Here is a 22,510-nt window from a genome sequence, read left to right as displayed (position 1 = left end):
ACTAAATGTTCAGTGGTAGTTGATTCATTTAGGTGGTGAAGGGATCCACTTGTTAGTTAAATAAAATTACCAATTTTAACAACAGTTGTCTTCTTGTCCTGAGCACACAGGAAGCACACATAATATAAACATTGAACTGAAACTTATTTCTGACTGGTATACAGCAGTGACAATTGCTCAACACAAAGAAACAAAGTACAAAACTAGAAATAATGGGTTCTCCAAGGAAACCCACTGAAGAACAGTAACACTAAGAAACAACAGAAAGCTGAAAGCCATCCTGACACATTTTCGCTTGTTGATACAGAATCCACATGACAGGCTAGCAGATCAAGACACCTTTACAACTGATCAGATTGGCAGACTATAGCTGTGTCCCAATTCAGGGTCTGCACGCTTGAAGTACGCATTTTAAGTGCGATTACGTCACCGCCATGCGACGACGGCTGTCCCAATTCGAAGTGTACTTCAAATGCATACTCCAAATGCGCCGTCGATTTCCCCAAATATCAAGCGTGGTCCGGTGCACGCTTCGTGGTCCCATATATCCCACAATTCATAGCGCGGCTGTAGGTGTGGATAATTTTGCCGCAAAATGCGGAAGAAGGGAGCGGCCAAGAGTGAACTGTCAAAAGTAAGTACTGAATATGACAACACTTATTCATGTGCAAATGTTTAATAATGAAGAACATTAAAACATTGCTGTTGGCCACATGTCGGCAAAGTTTTGTGACACTAGTGATGTTTGTACTTTCAGCATTAGCTTGGTTTTAAAGCCTCTACTTCTAAATATATATATAGTCGACCCTTAATCTTAAAGAGAATCTGATGACTTTATGGATAATTAAACCCATGCCTCCAGGAGAGACTGGTAGCAACTCCTTTATTGAAGGAAGACATCACATAACATTTCAGTCTTGAGTTTAATAAGCAAGGGATGTCAGGAGTGGGATTTGAACCCACGCCTCCAGGAGAGACTGCGACCTGAACGCAGCGCCTTAGACCGCTCGGCCATCCTGACACATTTTCCCTTGTTGATACAGAATCCACATGACAGACTACCAGATCAAGACACCTTTACAACTCATCAGATTGGCAGACTATTACACCTCTGCTTTACCAACACATATTGAGCTGAGATTCAAGAAGTCACTTGGATGAGTGATGAGACATTTCTTCAACTATGTGATAAATGAATGTGACCAAGTTGCCGTACAGAAAGGAACTGACTTCTACTTCACATCTAAAGCACATTTGTGAGATTTGAGGTTTAGAGCTATGGATTTTTGCAGGCTGAGATCCAGTTGGTGAAGGAACCTGTAATGGATGTCTGTGAAGGTTCTCAGTCATCCAGGTCATTGTAGTCTAAGGAGCTTGGAAACTTTTTTAAACTTCTTTAAGTTGCTGGAAGACGTTTCACCTCTCATCCGAGAAACTTCTTCAGTTCTAGGGTCAAATGGTGGAGTGTCCCAGATTTAAGGCCTGTGGGAGTGTCCGCCCAAGAGGGACTATGGACCCTCTAATGATCCTCTCCCTAATGACACGAGCCAAGCTGTGAAAACGGGTGTAGGTCACAAGCAACCAAGGATTTGGGTGAGCTCATTGTGAAACCTAGCCCAAACCTATCATGTGATTTCCTGAGGTCAAATGGCCCAGGATGAGAGTGGGCGTTAAGGCTTCTGGGAAGGTATCTCATTACTGGATTATAGATGTCAGACAGTTGGTGCCCTATGCCACCACCTCTGTTCAAAGATGGTCATTCACAGTGGACATAGATGTAACGGAGCAGTCTGTATCTGCAGTGAATTTGGCTGTGTGGAACAATTGATTTTGCAAAACATTCGGACTCCGGTAGACGCATGAGAGAGGTACTTGAGGTCAGTATCTTGCACAAGGATATTTGGCATGTAGATTAAAGCATCCCATCACCAACCTGGTAGGTGACCTGCACTACAGCACCCCCTACACTAACTAAACCAGATTTCAAGTTCATAACTTATCAAAGCAGTTGCCATTTGGTGGCAACTCCTTTATTGAAGGAAGACATGACATAACATTTCAGTCTTGAGTTTAATAAGCAAGGGATGTCAGGAGTGGGATTTGAACCCACGCCTCCAGGAGAGACTGCGACCTGAACGCAGCGCCTTAGACCGCTCGGCCATCCTGACACATTTTCCCTTGTTGATACAGAATCCACATGACAGACTACCAGATCAAGACACCTTTACAACTCATCAGATTGGCAGACTATTACACCTCTGCTTTACCAGCACATATTGAGCTGAGATTCAAGAAGTCACTTGGATGAGTGATGAGACATTTCTTCAACTATGTGATAAGTGAATGTGACCAAGTTGCCGTACAGAAAGGAACTGACTTCTACTTCACATCTAAAACACATTTGTGAGATTTGAGGTTTAGAGCTATGGATTTTTGCAGGCTGAGATCCAGTTGGTGAAGGAACCTGTAATGGATGTCTGTGAAGGTTCTCAGTCATCCAGGTCATTGTAGTCTAAGGAGCTTGGAAACTTCTTTAAACTTCTTTAAGTTGCTAGAAGACGTTTCACCTCTCATCCGAGAAGCTTCTTCAGTTCTAGGGTCAAATGGTGGAGTGTCCCAGATTAAAGGCCTGTGGGAGTGTCCGCCCAAGAGGGACTATGGACCCTCTAATGATCCTCTCCCTAATGACACGAGCCAAGCTGTGAAAACGGGTGTAGGTCACAAGCAACCAAGGATTCGGGTGAGCTCATTGTGAAACCTAGCCCAAACCTATCATGTGATTTCCTGAGGTCAAATGGCCCAGGATGAGAGTGGGCGTTAAGGCTTCTGGGAAGGTATCTCAACGCTGGATTATAGATGTCAGACAGTTGGTGCCCTATGCCACCACCTCTGTTCAAAGATGGTCATTCACAGTGGACATAGATGTAACGGAGCAGTCTGTATCTGCAGTGAATTTGGCTGTCTGGTATCTCAACAACATTCAGACTCCGATAGACGCATGAGAGAGGTACTTGAGGTCAGTATATTACACAAGGATATTTGGCATGTCGATTAAAGCATACAATGACCAAGCAGGTAGGTGACACCCCCGACACTAAGTAAACCAGATTTCAAGTTCATAACTTATCAAAGCAGTTGCCATCTAGTGGCAACTTCTTTATTGAAGGAAGACATCACATAACATTTCAGTCTCATGTTTAATAAGCAAGTGATGTCAGGAGTGGGATTGGAACCCACGCCTCCAGTCAGCTTGGCGCAAATGCCCACCTTGTGTCCACCTATGGGCCCCCGGCACGACCCAACACAATCCGCATCTTAACCCATCTACACAACTGGGCCACCGCTCCAGAGAGCAGGTGGCAAAACCGCTGTCGTTGGTTCTGTCACACATTAGGCACTGGGTTTTTCTGTCAACTTTCAAAAGAACTTGCTAATCCTGAATCAGCATATTTCTTTTCATTGGTTTAGAAATATGCTCGTTTTCAAGCTGCGAACGTTTGTTTGAGCACAGAGGGGCAGCATTTCATCGCTGCCTTGTTCAGTTTCAGCTGGGATCCAGATTGCATTTCCAAATGATATGATGATGCTTGTCAGGCATGATGGCAACTATGATCATTGTAGTGCCACTAGGACTTTCAAATTTCACAAGGTTACATTCACACAAAGTTGTTATTTTTTTCATATTACTATTTATTAGCTATGCATCCCATTTTGCCTTTGAATACATTTTAGATTTTCATATACATCTATATTTTGTTTTGTTTTTACAACTAGAGCAATGTCACAGGCACACCGAATGACAACCCTGAATTCCAAAAGTTTCCAGAGGAAAAACAAAAATATACTCAACTGTTCAAGCTAGAAGTGGCTTATAATCACTAACTGTATATAAAAAGAGACTGATGTCATCCATTAGTTCAGTTCTATTTAGAAATCTTAAGCTGAGCAGTTCCACAGTTGCCCTGACCTCTTTATCACCCAAAGCCTCTTTGCAACCACAGTAGTTGCCTCCTTATGGTCAGCAATTCTGCCAAACGACCGAATCAATATCTATTGTAGTCATATACACATCAAGGTCTTTCTTTTTTTTTTACACATTTATGTTGTCATGTTTTTATCTCTTTAGCATCTCCTTCCACTATCTCTATAAATCACAATTAAAGTAATTTATTTGATTTTTGTGTGTTTTTAACATAGTGTAAGCTGATGAACTTTCTCTGCAAGAAGTTGTCATAATTTATGTTAACAGTACATTACATTCACTGCCCTGGAAAATGAAATAAAACCCCACATCATGCATTGTCTCTGCAGTACGGTGTACATTTTTAGGACATCCTAAGGTCTCAGACAAAAAAATGTCAGATCTCAGGTCTCAGACTAAAAGTCGTCAGGTCTCAGGTCTCATAAATTCAGGTGTCAGGTCTCAGAACACAAGCTATCAGACAGAGAGAAGCCTCCTTCAGGTGGCGCTGTTGTCAGGTTCCAGCCAATGACTGTAGCAAACATGGACGACGCGACAGTGTCACTAGTTTCCCGGATATCTGATGAACTTGGGTGTTTACACAAAAGCTGAATTCTTTACAAAGGACTTGTTACTAAGAATTAGAGAATTGCAAATTTTCTATTTTTATTGCAAGAAGTCAGATCAAACGATTCTAAGTACAAAATATTATAACTGTTTTAAATTAAAACAGCTTGCACAGTTTACTCTATAATAAATGTTTTTTTGTTGTTCTTAAAAAGAACTTCTTTATTGAACATTACCGTAACAATTCACACACAATTTCTGGTGATGTCAATAAGAAATATAACTGCATCTTTAAATGTTGCATAGTTATGATGAACCACATTTTTGGTACAGTGACCACAAATTAAAATGAGACCCAAACTCAGTTTCAGTCCACCGTTTGGGTTCTGAGGCCTAATTTTGGAATAGAGCCTTTCACAAAAGCATAATTCTAAAACTGCAGTCTTTTTGCAAAGCTGATCCTACAAGTCAGTCCTAATACAAGTCAGCTGCAGCAGCACCAGTGGGGAAAAGAACCTCGGGGATTTTTATAGGGCCCGCCCATTAATCAGTTCATTTGGTATTCCTTTTCATTCAAGACACAAAAGCGTTTTTAAAGAAGTAACAAATGCATGACTTACAATTTACCTATTTAAATATGAGTATCATGTATAATGAAGTATAGAGATTGAAAATGTGACGCCATTCAGGGGTAAAACCGCAAAGGATTCTGGGAACCCGTGGCAAGAGGTACTAGCGCACCCAGGCTTGAAATCAGTTACACAGCAATAAAAAGAAACACAAAAAATGGCAATAAGCTGTTGTATTATTAACTGCAATAGCCGGTCGCATGACAGCCACAGGAAGCCGACGGGTAAAGAGATTGGTTGTTATCGGATTACGTCGTTGAAGAGAAATTGTTCGAGCCATGTTTCCGAAGTAACAAAGAGCCGACGGATGGCCTGGATTGCAGCCATTCAAAGACCAAATATAACTTCCCAGTCTGCTCCAAGCATTCCCAAAAAGGTCAGTGTTTTGTAGTAGTTGATACGTCATTTTTCATAACATAATTGGTGATATGGGTTACAAGCAATTCTGGCGCTGAACAGAAATTGTCGCGCTATGCTCCTTTGTTTATTGTGTATAAATAATGAATTGTCCTGACAGAATATTGCGTTTCGCTTCTGTTATTACCATGGTACATTGACAAAAACATACTTTTATTCACAGGATAAAACAGGTTTTTTTTGTATCACTAATTGCCCAGTACGATTACAACATACAATATTATTGTCACTGCTACATTTCTGTAAGGCCTACCAGAAATTATTTCCACTACTAATTAATTACCAAAGGTCCTGTTAATAAACGGTTAACATATGTGTATTTATGAAGACGATTTGTGAGGTAAATCTTTGTTCGTACGATGGTCTTTCGTTCTACACGGTGCATTTCAAGGTCCTGTACCCATCCGTCGGTAAACTGTACCCGGGCTTGTGTATGTGTATGTACTCACTCCAAGAACCGTATAATTATAAATATGAGCGTGGTGAAAGTTGGGCAGCACGCTAACGTTTTTTGTCCACTCTGTGTGCTCGTAAGGGTCTAACACTCCTCCTCCTCTTGTATCTTTTCTTTGCCTTTTCGTCGAGTCTGTCTTTGTACGGTCCGGCATTATTCTCTTTAGTTTTGGGGGGGCAAAGAAAAACCAAGAGGGTATTGGAACGGGAGAATGAACATTTTGCGGTGCTGCAAATGCTTGCGTTTGATGCGGTACTTGGATTGTTTTGACGTGGGTTCCCGGCATGCAATGCGCGAAAGTCACGTGGTCTGTCAATCTGTATAACAGTCCAATTAGGCTTCGCCTCACATGGGATTTTTTTCCCACTGGTTTTGTTTTATTCACCAAAAATAAGATAACATGCCAAAGACCACCCTATAAAAAAACTGTAGAAATCACATGTCCTGACTAGTTAATCTTTGAGTATTTGCTACCTCGCTATTGACGGTCTCATCAATAAAATATGAATCATAGAAAAGACATGATAGATGACATAATAGGATGTTAAGAACAAAATGTATTGTCCCTTAATAATCCTATTTAATCTGATCAGCATTTAGCATTTGACAAGGAAGTTGCTGATGAATGTAAACCTTGAGTAAAAGGACCTCTAGTGGTCAATCCCTGTACAGGTAAACGCTGCATTTGTGTTAATGACCAGTAAGAGCTTTAAATTTATTTTTAAAATCAGAGCAACCCATAAAAATAGATCCAAGACTTAAAAATAAACTTTAAAGTAAATTATCACAGAAAAAGAAGACCAAACCAGTGTCTTCTAATCACAGATGTTACTTAAGTGCAATCTTTGTCCTGAATGTACTTCTTCATGACACTAAAATCAAGAAGTTTTATCCTGTGCGCAATGCCACGGCCACTCAGCACATGTCCGTATACCATGTTAATGTCCAAACATAAACTTCTCAAACTTGAACAACTTAACTTTTGTCGTAGGTTTTGTCATAACATCTGCTACCATCTCTTCTGTTGAACAATAATCCAGAGTTATTTTTCCTGCACTCACAGTTGACCTTACAAAGTGGTACTTTATGTCAACATGTTTACATCTCTCTCTCGTCACAGGATTCTTCGCCAACACAATTGCACCCTGATTATCTTCATAAACCTTTGGCGGTGCATATTTTTGTCCATCGATACCTTGTAACAGTTGCATTAGGTACAAAACCTCTTGTAGGGTTGCAGCTAAAGCCATGTACTCAGCTTCACAGGTAGATAATGCAACAGTAGGTTGCCTTTTGGTTTTCCATGTAATTAAAGGACCATCTACAGACAAGCTTATGCAATAACCAGTTGTACTCCGTCTGTCTTTTACATCAGCTGCCCAATCAGCATCACTGTATGCCCACAGCCTCAGTTCTTTGTTGTCACATTTCCTGTAACACAGTTCTTTCTCGGTTGTCCCTTTCAGATATCTCAGTACATGTTTTACTGTAGTCCATTGGTCTTCAGTTGGCTCAGTAAAATACTGTGAAAGTTTACTGACTATAAATCTCAAGTCTGGTCTTGTGCATGTAGCCAAATAGATCAGACTACCAACTGCTTCTCTGTACCTTTTGACATCACTCATCTTTTCTGCATCATCACCATAGTTCAGTTTTTGCTCACAAGGTGTCAGTCTTTCTTTACAATCCTGCATGTTGAACCTTTCAAGTATTTTTTCCACATATTGTTTTTGTGACATTTTTACACAGTTATCATCATATATTTCACCTTATAACCCTCAGGTTGTTCCATGAATACCTCACAATCTATTGGTGCGTGAAGATACACTTCACAATGCAAGACAGATTTATCTGTTTTCCCTTTTATTGCCATACCATCAACAACACCCTTTAATTTCTGAATGTCATCATAATGACAGTGCCCAAGAATTTCATGCCATAGCTACCCTTACACTGGTCTTTACCTTCAGTGTTTACTGTTTGCAGGTAGTACAGTCTGTTGTATTCATATATTGGGAACCATGTGCCGTCTTTGTGTCGCAGAGTGTCTTTTCCTTGCTTGAAGATCACAGTTGCTTCCTTGGAGGTAGCTGCTTTTACAGAGAAGATGTCTTATGGATATGATGGAATGTACAGTGCCTGTTTCAAGGTTGTTTTGTGACACTGCCCCCTGCTGTCCATCAAGCAAAACTCTGCCTCCCCTCTTTGCTCTGCAACTCCAGTGCACTTAGTGCCGTCAGCCAACTCTACGTAGTGTGTCTTGGGTTGGAAGCTGTCGTCGAATTTTCTGAACTTCATAATATCTGCAACAATATGCAAAGTTGCCCCTGTGTCCACCATTAGACCCTTTTTGTTGACGCCATGCTCTGACTGGAACTCTGCATCCTCGCTGCTTATCCGTTGATATCATTAAAGTCACTGCTATCCATCCTCCTGCTGGTGAGGAGACGTACCTTTCGGGCCTTCAACACCTGTCATCCTGCTGGTGCTTCTGAGAGGAGCAACCAACTGCTGCCACAATCTCTGCTGGATGATTAAGTGTTTGGATCAAAGTACTCAGACACTTTACACATAGAGCTCTATATGGATACACTTTTGTTTGTTTGCTGGTCAGCTTCTCCAATTTAATTTTAAGGACTGTTTAGAGACATTTTCCTTGCAATTTGTTTTTAACATTATAGTTTTGTTCTCAGTAACTGAAGTGGAATATGCATGTGGCCCAGGATTAAGCACAAATGGGTTGTAACGCATCATCAGTGGGAGTGTTGTAACTGATACAAACATTTCTTTCCATTTCAGTTCTATTCATAAGTTAAAGTGGGAAGAAATTCAGACTTCAACATATGAGCACACCCTGTTCTCAGCAAGATCCTTCCAAAGGTTAGTTGTTCAATATTCAACCTGTCTTTACTAGTACAATATTTTTACAACCATACATGGAGTGTTGTTTTGTTTTTAATAATCTGCTTTAACAGGTTGGTACACATTGCCGAAATAGTGATTGATAAGCTCAGCATTTACAAAACAGTCATCATTGGCTTTTTGGAAGTGGGAGCTGCCGTGGGGACCTCGCCCGTGCCAAAGCACTCACAGGCGGCCGTCCTAATGCAGCAGTCGCCCCCAGCTGCTACCTCGCTTTCGACGGTCTCATCAATAAAATATGAATCATAGAAAAGACATTATAGATTAAATAATATGATATTAAGAAGAGAATGTATTGTCCCTTGATAATCCTATTTAATCTGATCAGCATTTAGCATTTGACACGGAAGTTGCTGATGAATGTAAACCTTGAGTTAAAGGACCTCTAGTGGTCAATCCCTGTACAAGTAAATGCTGCATTTGTGTTAATGACCAGTAAGAGCTTTAAATTTGTTTTTAAAACCAGAGCGACCCATAAAAATAAATCCAAGACTTAAAAATAAACTATAAAATAAACTAATCAGGAAAAAAAGAAGACTAAAACACTGGCTTCCAATCACCAATATCACTTAAGTGCGCACAGTGCCACGGCCACTCAGCACAGTCACATTTGAAACAACAATAATCTTTTAAAAGCTACATAAATTATAACCCACTAAGTTTTAGCGCTTACCCTGGTATAGAAAAATGAAACAAACACACACACCATTATTTATTGATTTATTTATTTTTATTAAGTAATGTTTTTTCAGTTGAAGCCATTTAAAGTCTATTTAATAATGCTGTGTTAGAACAGGCACTTTAAAGCTCTTTGTACTGTAAGGTTAAAACCCCACAGTATTAGAGAGAAAACCCCAGCGATCAAATGATCCCCTATGAGCAAGCACTAAGGCGACGGTGGGAAGGAAAAACTCCCGTTAATAGGAAGAAACCTCCAGCAGAACCAGACTCAGGGAGGGGCAGCCTTCTGCTGTGACTGGCTGGGGGCATAACTGTGATGTCATTTTATGCTAAGGATACTGAATTTCATGTTTGTTTGTTAGAATTAGTGAATTACCATGATGACTATTTTAAGTATGATTATAAGTAAAACTAAAAGTGCAAGTGCACCAATTACTGAAGTCATCCAAGAAATTACATCTAACCATCTTCTGATTGTAGGAATCAGGTCTGAATTAGCTCTGTGGGGAATGGGAAACATACGCTGAATAATTGCTGAAAAATGATTGAACAATAAGGTAAATGGTGCTCCACAAATATTAAGGATGTGCCTGGTGACAAAAATGACTCCTTGGCCCGCAAGCACAACTGGAGCTGTAATAAGGGAATTAAAACCTGAAAGATTTCGGTGAAGTCTGGAAACAGTAGGGTCTCTGTCCTCTCTTTGAAGAGTTCCTTGGACAATATTTGGTTCATTCTCTGAAGATGCAGGGAGACCAACATTGAATAAATCAATGCTGTAACTCTCACTGGTGGGAGAATCTTCATGTCCAAAGTTGTTTATAGAAACAGTGGTTTTAAGAACCTTAGCTGTTTCAGAAGTCTCACTAGTGGGTGTGGTAACTGAGGTAAATGGTGCTCGACCCATATTAAGGATGTGCCTGGTGATGAAATCTTCTCTAAGGCCCACAGGCACATCTGGAACTCTACAAGAGGAATAGAGATTTGGAATATTTGAGGTAAATGGTGCTCGACCAATATTAAGGAGGTGCCTGGTGATGAAATCTTCTCTAAGGCCCACAGGCACATCTGGAACTCTACAAGAGGAATAGAGATTTGGAATATTTGAGGTAAATGGTGCTCGACCAATATTAAGGAGGTGCCTGGTGATGAATTCTTCTCTAAGGCCCACAGGCACATCTGGAACTCTACAAGAGGAATAGAGATTTGGAATATTTGAGGTAAATGGTGCTCGACCAATATTAAGGAGGTGCCTGGTGATGAAATCTTCTCTAAGGCCCACAGGCACATCTGGAACTCTACAAGAGGAATAGAGATTTGGAATATTTGAGTTAAATGGTGCTAGACCCATATTAAGGAGGAGCCTGGTGATGAAAGCTTGTCTAAGGCCCACAGGCACATCTGGAACTCTACAAGAGGAATAAAGATTTGGAACATTTGTTTGAACTCCAGAAGAAATAGTTTCTTCTTCCTTTGTTTGAAGACTGCCTGGGACAACATTTTGTTCATTATCTTCGGGTCCGTTATCTGAAGGTTCAGGAAGAATGGCATTTAATAAATCAGTATTGTAACTCTCGCTGGCTGAAGACTTTTCATCTTCAGCGTTGTTCATATTAACACTGGTTGTAGGAATCTTAGTTGTTTCACTGGAGGGTGACTGTTCGTATTCAAAGTTGTTTACAGAAACACTCGGTGAAGGAACCTCAGTTGTTTCACAGGTGGGTGACTTTTCCGTTTCACTAATGGGTGAGGTAAATGGTGCTCGACCAATAAAAATGTGCCTGGTGACAAAAATGACTCCTCGCCCAACTGACTCAACTGGAGCTGTAATAATGGAAGACAGAGCTGAAAGATTTGTTTGAACTCTGGGAAAAAAAGTTTCTTTGTCCTCTCTTTGAAAACTTCCTTGGTCAGCGTTTTGTTCCTTCTCTTCAGATTTGTTCATATCTGAAGGTTTGGGGAGGACACCATTGAATAAATCAGTGCTGTAATTCTCACTGGTGGGAGACTCTTCATTTTCAAAGTTGTTTATACTGGTTTTAGGAGCCTCATCTATTTCAGAGGTGGTTGCCTGTTCATTTTCATATGTGTTTACAGAAACACTGGTTTTAGGAACCTCAGACTGTTCATCTCTAGAAATAGATATTGGTAAGAAGAACCCATCAGGCTCTAAATAATATCTATCAAGCTCCTCAAAGCCATCAGTGTCTGAAGAATTTTTATGACTGAAGACTGAGCGCCACATATTTGCAGACGACTATCGATTCAGCGTTAATTTAGTTAAAATGTGTTTTCAACACTAGGTGCAGTAAAGTAGAGTGCCTTACCTTGGGGGTATTTATGAGCTCGCGTTCACAGGCTTCAAAGGCACACGTGCCGTGACGTCACAGTACACTTACTCTTTGAAATTCATTCGGTCACAAAACGTCTTGAACCTTCACCTCCCTGTAGTGATGTGACGTTCTGTATCGAGGCTTCGAAGCTTGTGTCGAGTAATGGAGGGGGCGTTTCCGCGATGCGCGTATCGAGGCTTGCTTCATTTATGGGAGGAGCTGAAAATGATGACGTTCGAAGCCTCGCTGCCCGGCTGTACCACGTGACTGGTTCATGAAGCGGTTCGAACTTTGCCGCGAGCTATGACAGCGATACAAACCCCTCAGACTTCATTCAAAAATGTAGGTGTTTGATGGAGAGTTGCAGTTAGTGAGAGTTTGGAGACAGTTTGGAGGTTTAGGAGAGTGAGGAGAGAATATCAGGAGAGAATGGAGCCAGCTAAGAAGAGGAGGATGTCCTCCCCTGTGTGGGAACATTTTGATTTTATTCCTCCCAACAAGGTATGTAAATTTCTACAGAAGATGTATTTTCATAATAGTGATGGTGCAATATAATTTATGTTAAGCTGTCTTTACTTTTGTACAAGGTGAAGTGTTTGCTATGTGCCAGGGAGCTGGGATATAACAACAACACCTTATCCATGCTTAGGCACTACAGAGCTTTGCATGAGAATAGGGGAACACCGATTGTGGAGCAAGACCAGGTGAACCATCAAATGCCATGATAATATAGCATGCAGTAATGTAACTAAATGATATAACAATATTATACAGTTGTAATAAGTTACGTGTGTGATATTTATATTTGTGCTTTGTTTTTATTGTCTTTCCTCAGGAGAACAATCTCAAATAGATGAAGACCTGGTTAGCATGGTGATCGAGGACTCCCAGCCATTTAGCATTGTGAAGGACAAAGGATTTAAAAGATTTGTTAAATCATTCAATCCTAGCTATGTTCTCCCCACTAAAAGGTCATAAAAGCAGTGAAATTTTAGTTTTTACAGAATAAAATGTGAACAGGCAGGACTGAGGCCTCAGTGTGTAGCTGTCCATACCTCAACGTTACAAAAGCACAACCACTGTCCACACCCCAACCTCACCTCACAGTAAATGATCATTTCCATTTTAAGCATTTCCAAATGATCATTTTCCATACTACAATATATACACAAAGTATATATACAAAGTATACTGCCATCAATACAATATAGATGTTTTACACACTCCTTTTGTTGTTGACATTTACAGGCTGTGTGCAAAAGGCCACACTCTTCAAATTCATGCCATCTAATATTTTTACGTCCAGTAGGTGTCCTACTAGAGCAAATGAAGCTTCAAGAAGCTTTGCGCTGGGGTGAACCAATTGGATGAAAAGCTTCAGTGCTTCATGAAGCTTCATCTGCCCATCACTACCTCCCTGAACGTTAGTATTAACCATTAAGCTAACCTTAATATTAACCTGCTGTTGGCGGGGAATGGCAACCCAGACAGGAAAAAACCCGGGGTGCATCCGCCCTTGACGATTACGCCCCCGCGGTCTCACCGTCGATTAACAAACAACACACTCCCCTTTTTTAATTATTTACTTTTTGTGTTCAAGTTTTACGGCTTGCTCTCACATAGAAAGCTCTGGAAAGCTCTGTTAACGTGGAGTGAAATTATACTGGTCGGAGGTATTAAAGGTAACTTCTTTGTGTTTTTATTCAGAAATGTGAGATTGTGGAAGCCGAGTTAGCTTAAAGCACATTGGCTACTAGCATATTAGCTAAATAAATAACGAAGGCTTGTATTTTTGTATATATTTCTATGGTGCTGTAAGCCAGTGTTAATTTACTTGTTTAGCTAAATAAATAACGGAGGACTTAACGGCAGCGACTTTGTCGCTATATCTAGCGAGTTTTCAGACGCCCTTATTGACTTTTTTTTCTAAAAAGCGACAAATCTGGTGACTTTTTTCTGGTATTATTGGAGTGTTATTACGAGTTTTTGACGTGAAAGCACGTATCGCTCTTACAAGCAGCGGGAGCTGCTGTGGGGACCTCGCCCGTGCCAAAGCACTCACAGGCGGCCGTCCTAATGCAGCAGTCGCCCCCAGCTGCTGTCAGAGCAGGAGCTGTTTACACCTACGCGTCCAAACTGCAAATGAATTGCACATGAGCGAAGCCGCTGCTCCCGCTCTGACTATAACGCAGGTCGGGAGAAGCGGTAGAAGTATATTGATTTATTTTAAACAAAGAACAATGTACTAAAATACACCATTCCAATCATTGCTAACTTAGAAATCGGATGTCCTTGCAGAGCCTTAACTCTATCTTCTACATCCAATTTCGACTGAAGCTGTCTGGTGATGCTTGCTATGTCCATTAATGTAGTTTGTTAACAACATTATGGTTAAAAATGTTCGTCTTTTACTCTTGCTTTTTTGTGGATCCCAAGGTTTAAAACTCTTTAAAAGACACACAAAGACACATAAACAAAAAAGTAACTGCCAGAGTGCCTATTTCGGGTCAGTTTTCCCGGTCACAAGTCCGGATAAAGGAGGAGGGTTGGAATTGTGACATTAACAAAAACAATAATTGCTAAAAGAAATCAAATTTGTGGTTCTAAATATATATTAAATGCTTTCAGGGTGTTTCTATTGACTTTATGTCTCTTTCATGACGTTATTTTTCTCTCCTACAGGGTCCTTTATAATTACATGACCAATTATGCAAATTAGGCTATGACGTCATCTAGCGACTTTGTCCTCCAGCTTCACTGTTTATATTATGCTAACATAGCTGTGTCGCTAGCGGTCACGTAGCGCATCATTATATACCAGCTAGCCAAACTTCAGTAACCCTACAAACCTCACTGCTGTTTACTTTCCTGTCTTCATTTATTTGGGAAGTAATAGCAAAGCTGTACGTCTTAATTTGTTTCAGAAATCCCTCAGTCAGAACATGGTACATTATGTTTAGGTGGAAACTAGCGAGCTAACTTGCTGCTAACTTCTAACTCCGTTAAATTTCATAAATTTTGTTTTCATGGATGCCTGGATATTAAATGTAATTGTTACATCTGGTAGAGCAACCACACTGATCATTTTATTACAGATGAAAGAATTTAGACAGTTTTTCAACTCTCGGTAATGCTGCAGTGATCGTTTGACTAAGAGACCTGCAGCGGAGTTTGGGCCCAGACATGGCTAATGACGTCAGACTTAAAGAGCGGATAGCGATTTCCCTTACTTAGGAGTTGGCAACACTGCTTTACAGTATGGTGCTGTAACCCAGTGTTAATTTACTTTTAATTTACGCTGTACAGCTACATTCAATTTTTTACATTTTGCTCCACAGTTGCGTTTAAGTAATATGATGTTTCTTAATTTACGACTGTATCACGACAGTCAACTTCGTAGCCAAATCTGGTGGGAGGGGCTATGAGCACATGGCCTGTATCTTTGGCAGAGCAATGTTGTGTGAGCCTGCTGACATCTATACACGTGACATCCTTAAAGTCACTGTTATCCATCCTCCAGCTGGTGAGGAGATGTTTCTTTCGGGCCTTCAACACGGACCTGTCCTGTTTCAGTGCCACTGAAAAGAGCGAGCATCAGCTGGCTGCTACAATCTCTGCTGGGTGATTAAGTATTTGGATCAAAGTACTCACACACGCACACAGATCTCTATATGCATACATGTTTTTGTTTGTTTGCTGGCCAGCTTCTCCAGTTTAATTTTAAGGACTATTTAGAGACATTTTCCAGCAATTTCTTTTGGACATTATAGTTTTGTTTTCATATACATAGAGAGGACTCAATAACTGAAGTGGAATATGTATGTGGCCCAGGATGAAGCACAAATGGGTTGCAACACATCATCAGTGGAAGTGTTGTAACTGATGCAAACATTTTTCCTATTTCAGTTCTATTCATAAGTTAAAGTGGGCAGAAATTCAGACTTCAACATATGAGCTCAGCCTGTTCTCAGCAAGATCCTTTCAAAGGTTAGTTGTTCAATATTCAATCTGTCTTTACTAGTACAATCTTTTTACAACCATAGATGGAGTGTTTTGTTGTTTTTGTTGTTGTTTTTAATAATCTGCTTTGTTAACAGGTTGGTACACATTGCCGAAATAGTGATTGATAAGCTCAGCATTTACAAAAAAGTCATCATTGGCTTTTTGGAAGCTGAAGGCAATGTTGATGGACTAACATAGAAGATGAAGGGTCGCTTGGGCTGTGATGAGGCGATTACCCTGACAGACAGCCAAGGAAATGAAATACTATCTTAATTTCCCCTTGGGGATAAATAAAGTCTCTCTGACTCTGATACTGGACTTCACAAGAAGTAAGCTGTGTGATCAAAACCTGTTTCCTGTTTAAGTTTTGCCATTAAAGTTATTCAATACTTTAAATAAATATATTAAATGCCCTTTCCTTAGGTTCCCATTAGTGGAAACAAGTCCAGAAAAATCTTTCCTGTCTCTCAAGATGACTTTGCGGAGTTCCAGGAGAAATGCTAAAGCAAGGTAATTTATGTAAAGTCAAAATCACGCTCTCTCTCTCTTCCTCTTACGCTACACACATGCATAAAGTTCAAAAATACATTAAGACGTTTGAAAGTCTCCAAGTAGGGGTGGGCAGTATAAACGGTATACGGTAGAAACGATATAAATTTGGCCAACGGTAGAGATTTTGACTGTACCGCTCTACCACAATAGCGCATGTTGATGGTGTCATCAAGCTGCGCCTGTTTTGGTCAAAAGCATTGCAGCGGCTGCAAACAACATCTGCAAATTATGCCGGGTGATAGTATAGCAAAGAGACGAATCACTTTTGGAATATGGGGAAAGGCAAAAACTGCGCTTCCTCCACTTCCATACCACTGATTCATTAATGCTGAATTCTCTCGCAGCTGCTCTATTCCCATGTTGTTGCAGTATATTAATGACTAACCTCGTATTGTGGATGGATTATCTTAGTTTTTCTCTTAATGTCACGCTGGACGGAGGCCAGCAACTTGAACAGAACCCAAGCGCAGACACACAGAGCAGAGGCAAGAGGGCGTTTTAACACAATTTATTGGTGAATATATAATATGGGTGAAAACACAATAACGTGGCAAACTGCGGTGTGGAAACGTAGCCGTGGAACTATTAGCGTGGCATGAACGTGAGGACAACTGGATCTAGGCAGGTAAGTATTGGTCACACTGGGGAGAGAGGAGAGCGGAGTTAGAGCTGGGTTGAAGTGGATTACCAGAGAGGGTAATTATGAGAGTCTCTTCAGCTTACTTGCAGGAGGTGGAGGTGTGGTATCGAGGGGGAGATGAAACGGCTGACCTGGGGTTTGTTGGATCCAAAGTGGTGAGTGAGCAGGAGGGCAGGCAGGTGAGGCTTGGAGATATTTCCCAGTGAGGTGGAAAGGAGCTGAGATCCAAGTAGTGAGCAGCAGTCGACACTGGAGAATAGGTCCTGAAGCACAAGAAACAGCGTGAGTCAAACAACTTGAGATTAGCAACATGAACGTGGGAGCCGGTTACCAACATCAGGTAGTTGACGAACTGGCAGGGAGAAGATGACAGCGCAGAGCTTAAATCCCTCTTTGGCCTGATTGCCTCAATTAGCTCCAGATGCATGAAGCTGAGGAAGTCCTGCCCACTGGCAGAGCCAAGGGTGCTCTGGCACTGATGGAAAATCCCAGCTGCTCACCCAGACCATGACACTTAACTGAAGTTTGGTCAGTTTATAGCATCCTGCCATGCAATTGCATTTGTCCCTAACCACCAGAAACCCTCATGTTAACTTTTATCGAGTGGGGAAAAGTTAGCGTTCATCCTTCAGCTTCACTGTGCTAATGTTATGCTAATGTAGCTGTTATGCTAGCGATCACGTAGGACATTATTATATACCAGCTAGCCAAACTTCAGTAACCCTACAAAAGTCACTGCTGTTTAGTTTTCTGTCTTTATTTATGTTGGAAGTGATAGATAGCAGAGCTGTACGTTTTAATTTTTCCAGAAATCTCTCAGTCAGAACATGCTTCTATCATGTTTAGGTGGAAACTAGCGAGCTAACTTCCTGCTAATTTCTAACTCTGTTAAATTTAATAAATTCTGTTTTCATGGATGCCTGGATGTTAAACTTAATTGTTACACCTAGTAAAGCAGCAACGCTGATCATTTTATTAAAGATGAAAGAATTTAGAGAGTTTTTAACTCTCAGTGATGCCGCAGTGTTCATTTGACTTTGGAACCTGATTACTCCGCAAGGTTCCTGACTACGGTAGCCATATTGCTCCGGCAATCCATCAAGTGGTGTGCCTTCATAGCTTACCAAAGTCGTACTAAAACATTTTTTGACAGATTTCTGCGTGCCGTGTACCACATAAAATCGGTTGGAGGTCAGTAAGCACAACCAGAATTCATACAAAGACACACTGTCGATTTTTTGAGAAAATTAAAGTATTTTAAGTGTGCCTCATAGCATGTAAAATACGTTATACAGAAGAAAATAATATATCGCAATATATATTGTTACCGCACATGCTTCAAATTATACCATGAGATGGATTTTAGGCCATATCGCCCAACCCTACCTCCAAGACATCACTTTGACCGTAAATCTGAAACTGCAAAGACCGCACACACATTCTGTAAAGGATGCCTTCATCTGCCTCATTTGCAAATGGTACAGCAAGTTCAAAAGTTTGTCTTTAGTTAAATTTCTTAGTTTACAGTTGAAGTAACTAATATATGTTTCTTCTTCTTTTTTTTCAACCTTGTAGCTCTTATGGAGAAGCCCAGTTTTCCACATGTTGCAAGTCTCTAGTCGGATGCTGATGCTGGATGTGTGGAGCAGTGTGGCTGTTAACTGCAGATCATGGTCTGAAATGCAGAGAAGAATTTGATTGTAAGGTACACTAGGTTAAGAGTCCCCATGCTGTTCTGACTCTCTTTAAAGAGACATAAATGTGTAATTCATTTAACATTGTTTGAATAGGAATGGGCAAATGTGTTACTAGAAAGCTACAGAGGCTGCAAAGTTGGAATTTCATATCACCACCACAGCACTTGGTTTAATTGATTTGTCCTGAGGTTTTAATCTTGTTTGATGTTTATTACAAGGTTTGGAGCAGTAGCTTCGAACTGCAATTTAACACTTCATTATAGAATTATTAAAATTAATTGTTGCATTGTTTCCCAGATATCTGATGAACTTGGGTGTTTACACAAAAGTTGAATTCTTTACAAAAGACCTGTTACAAAGAATTAGAGAATTGCAAATTGTCTCTGTTTATTGCAAGAAATCAGATCAAACAAAATATTGTAACTGTTCTAAATTAAAGCAGCTTTCACAGTTTACTCTATAGTAAATGGCTTTTTGTTATTCTTAAAAAATTATACTTCTTTATTGAACACTACCGTAACAAGTCTCACACAATTTCTGGTGATGTCAATAAGAAACATAACTGCATCTTTAGATGTTCCATAGTTATGATGAACCACATTTTTGGTACAGTGACCACAAATCAAAATGAGACCCAAACAGTTTCAGTCCACTGTTTGGCTTCTTCAGAGGGGAAAGGCCCCAAACCAAAAATTGCAGTCTCTTTGCAAGTGATCCCACCTCTTGTTGATAGAAATCAGCTGCAGCAGCACCAGTGGGCAGAAGAACCTCAGGAATTTTTACAGGCCACGTGAAAGGCTCTTTCACATGGGATTTTTTTTCACTGGTTTTGTTTTGTTCACCAAAAATAAGATAACATGCCAAAGACCACCCTGTAAAAAAACTGTATAAATGTAGAAATCACATGTCCTGACTAGTTAATCTTTGAGTATTTGCTACCTCGCTTTCGACGGTCTCATCAATAAAATATGAATCATAGAAAAGACATTATAGTTGAAATAATATGATATTAAGAAGAGAATGTATTGTCCCTTGATAATCCTATTTAATCTGATCAACATTTAGCATTTGACAAGGAAGTTGCTAAAAAATGTAAACCTTGAGTTAAAGGACCTCTAGTGGTCAATCCCTGTACAAGTAAATGCTGCATTTGTGTTAATGACCAGTAAGAGCTTTAAATTTGTTTTTAAAACCAGAGCGACCCATAAAAATAGATCCAAGACTTAAAAATAAACTATAAAATAAACTAATCAGGAAAAAAAGAAGACTAAAACACTGGCTTCCAATCACCAATATCACTTAAGTGCGCACAGTGCCACGGCCACTCAGCACAGTCACATTTGAAACAACAATAATCTGTTAAAAGCTACATAAATTATAACCCACTAAGTTTTAGCGCTTACCCTGGTATAGAAAAATGAAACAAACACACACCATTATTTATTGATTTATTTATTTTTATTAAGTAATGTTTTTTCAGTTGAAGCCATTTAAAGTCTATTTAATAATGCTGTGTTAGAACAGGCACTTTAAAGCTCTTTGTACTGTAAGGTTAAAACCCCACAGTATTAGAGAGAAAACCCCAGCGATCAAATGATCCCCTATGAGCAAGCACTAAGGCGACGGTGGGAAGGAAAAACTCCCTTTTAATAGGAAGAAACCTCCGGCAGAACCAGACTCAGGGAGGGGCAGCCTTCTGCTGTGACTGGCTGGGGGCATAATTGTGATGTCATTTTATGCTAAGGATACTGAATTTCATGTTTGTTTGTTAGAATTAGTGAATTACCATGATGACTATTTTAAGTATGATAATAAGTAACACTAAAAGTGCAAGTGCACCAATTACTGACGTCATCCAAGAAATTACATCTAACCATCTTCTGATTGTAGGAATCAGGTCTGAATTAGCTCTGTGGGGAATGGGAAACATACGCTGAATAATTGCTGAAAAATGATTGAACAATAAGGTAAATGGTGCTCCACAAATATTAAGGATGTGCCTGGTGACAAAAATGACTCCTTGGCCCGCAAGCACAACTGGAGCTGTAATAAGGGAATTAAAACCTGAAAGATTTCGGTAAAGTCTGGAAACAGCAGGGTCTCTGTCCTCTCTTTGAAGAGTTCCTTGGACAATATTTGGTTCATTCTCTGAAGATGCAGGGAGACCAACATTGAATAAATCAATGCTGTAACTCTCACTGGTGGGAGAATCTTCATGTCCAAAGTTGTTTATAGAAACAGTGGTTTTAAGAACCTTAGCTGTTTCAGAAGTCTCACTAGTGGGTGTGGTAACTGAGGTAAATGGTGCTCGACCCATATTAAGGAGGTGCCTGGTGATGAAATCTTCTCTAAGGCCCACAGGCACATCTGGAACTCTACAAGAGGAATAGAAATTTGGAATATTTGAGGTAAATGGTGCTCGACCAATATTAAGGAGGTGCCTGGTGATGAAATCTTCTCTAAGGCCCACAGGCACATCTGGAACTCTACAAGAGGAATAGAGATTTGGAATATTTGAGTTAAATGGTGCTAGACCCATATTAAGGAGGAGCCTGGTGATGAAAGCTTGTCTAAGGCCCACAGGCACATCTGGAACTCTACAAGAGGAATGAAGATTTGGAACATTTGTTTGAACTCCAGAAGAAATAGTTTCTTCTTCCTTTGTTTGAAGACTGCCTGGGACAACATTTTGTTCATTATCTTCGGGTCCGTTATCTGAAGGTTCAGGAAGAATGGCATTTAATAAATCAGTATTGTAACTCTCGCTGGCTGAAGACTTTTCATCTTCAGCGTTGTTCATATTAACACTGGTTGTAGGAATCTTAGTTGTTTCACTGGAGGGTGACTGTTCGTATTCAAAGTTGTTTACAGAAACACTCGGTGAAGAAACCTCAGTTGTTTCACAGGTGGGTGACTTTTCCGTTTCACTAATGGGTGAGGTAAATGGTGCTCGACCAATATTAAAAATGTGCCTGGTGACAAAAATGACTCCTCGCCCAACTGACTCAACTGGAGCTGTAATAATGGAAGACAGAGCTGAAAGATTTGTTTGAACTCTGGAAAAAAAAGTTTCTTTGTCCTCTCTTTGAAAACTTCCTTGGTCAGCGTTTTGTTCATTCTCTTCAGATTTGTTCATATCTGAAGGTTTGGGGAGGATGCCATTGAATAAATCAGTGCTGTAATTCTCACTGGTGGGAGACTCTTCATGTTCAAAGTTGTTTATACTGGTTTTAGGAGCCTCATCTATTTCAGAGGTGGTTGCCTGTTCATTTTCATAGGCGTTTACAGAAACACTGGTTTTAGGAACCTCAGACTGTTCATCTCTAGAAATAGATATTGGTAAGAAGAACCCATCAGGCTCTAAATAATATCTGTCAAGCTCCTCAAAGCCATCAGTGTCTGAAGAATTTTTATGACTGAAGACTGAGCGCCACATATTTGCAGACGACTATCGATTCAGCGTTAATTTAGTTAAAATGTGTTTTCAACACTAGGTGCAGTAAAGTAGAGTGCCTTACCTTACGGGTACGGGTATTTATGAGCTCGCGTTCACAGACTTCAAAGGCACACGTGCCGTGACGTCACAGTACACTTACTCTTTGAAATTCATTCGGTCACAAAACGTCTTGAACCTTCACCTCCCTGAACGTTAGTA

General features: G+C 40.2%; 1 protein-coding gene, 2 non-coding genes and 1 pseudogene across 4 annotated transcripts; 1 reads left to right on the top strand and 3 right to left on the bottom strand.

The window, feature by feature from the left end:
• Positions 1-938: 938 nt before the first annotated feature.
• Positions 939-1,021, bottom strand: trnal-cag (transfer RNA leucine (anticodon CAG)). The gene has a single exon. It is a non-coding gene; the product is annotated as a tRNA-Leu (tRNA).
• Positions 1,022-2,085: 1,064 nt separating this feature from the next.
• Positions 2,086-2,168, bottom strand: trnal-cag (transfer RNA leucine (anticodon CAG)). Its single transcript has one exon. It is a non-coding gene; the product is annotated as a tRNA-Leu (tRNA).
• A 9,608-nt stretch (positions 2,169-11,776) lies between these two features.
• LOC102781172 (uncharacterized) lies at positions 11,777-18,200 on the top strand (annotated as a pseudogene). The gene is made up of 4 exons (XR_015719387.1): positions 11,777-15,585; positions 15,871-15,951; positions 16,062-16,261; positions 16,390-18,200. The product of XR_015719387.1 is annotated as an uncharacterized LOC102781172 (transcript).
• A 2,091-nt stretch (positions 18,201-20,291) lies between these two features.
• On the bottom strand, positions 20,292-22,397 carry LOC148101771 (uncharacterized). The gene has a single exon (XM_087844680.1). The coding sequence runs from the start codon at positions 22,289-22,291 to the stop codon at positions 20,630-20,632; it is 1,662 nt and encodes a 553-aa protein (XP_087700806.1). The 5' UTR covers positions 22,292-22,397; the 3' UTR covers positions 20,292-20,629.
• Between the last annotated feature and the right edge of the window lie 113 nt (positions 22,398-22,510).

This window comes from Neolamprologus brichardi, chromosome 8, assembly GCF_056152115.1.
Source record: "Neolamprologus brichardi isolate AB-2024 chromosome 8, ASM5615211v1, whole genome shotgun sequence".
NCBI lineage: Eukaryota > Metazoa > Chordata > Actinopteri > Cichliformes > Cichlidae > Neolamprologus > Neolamprologus brichardi.
This window is presented reverse-complemented; position numbering and strand designations above follow the sequence as displayed.

What these genes read in the sequence shown, in the direction of transcription:
- LOC148101771 (XM_087844680.1), bottom strand. Translation starts at nt 22,291, where the DNA reads ATGTGGCGCTCAGTCTTCAGTCATAAAAATTCTTCAGACACTGATGGC.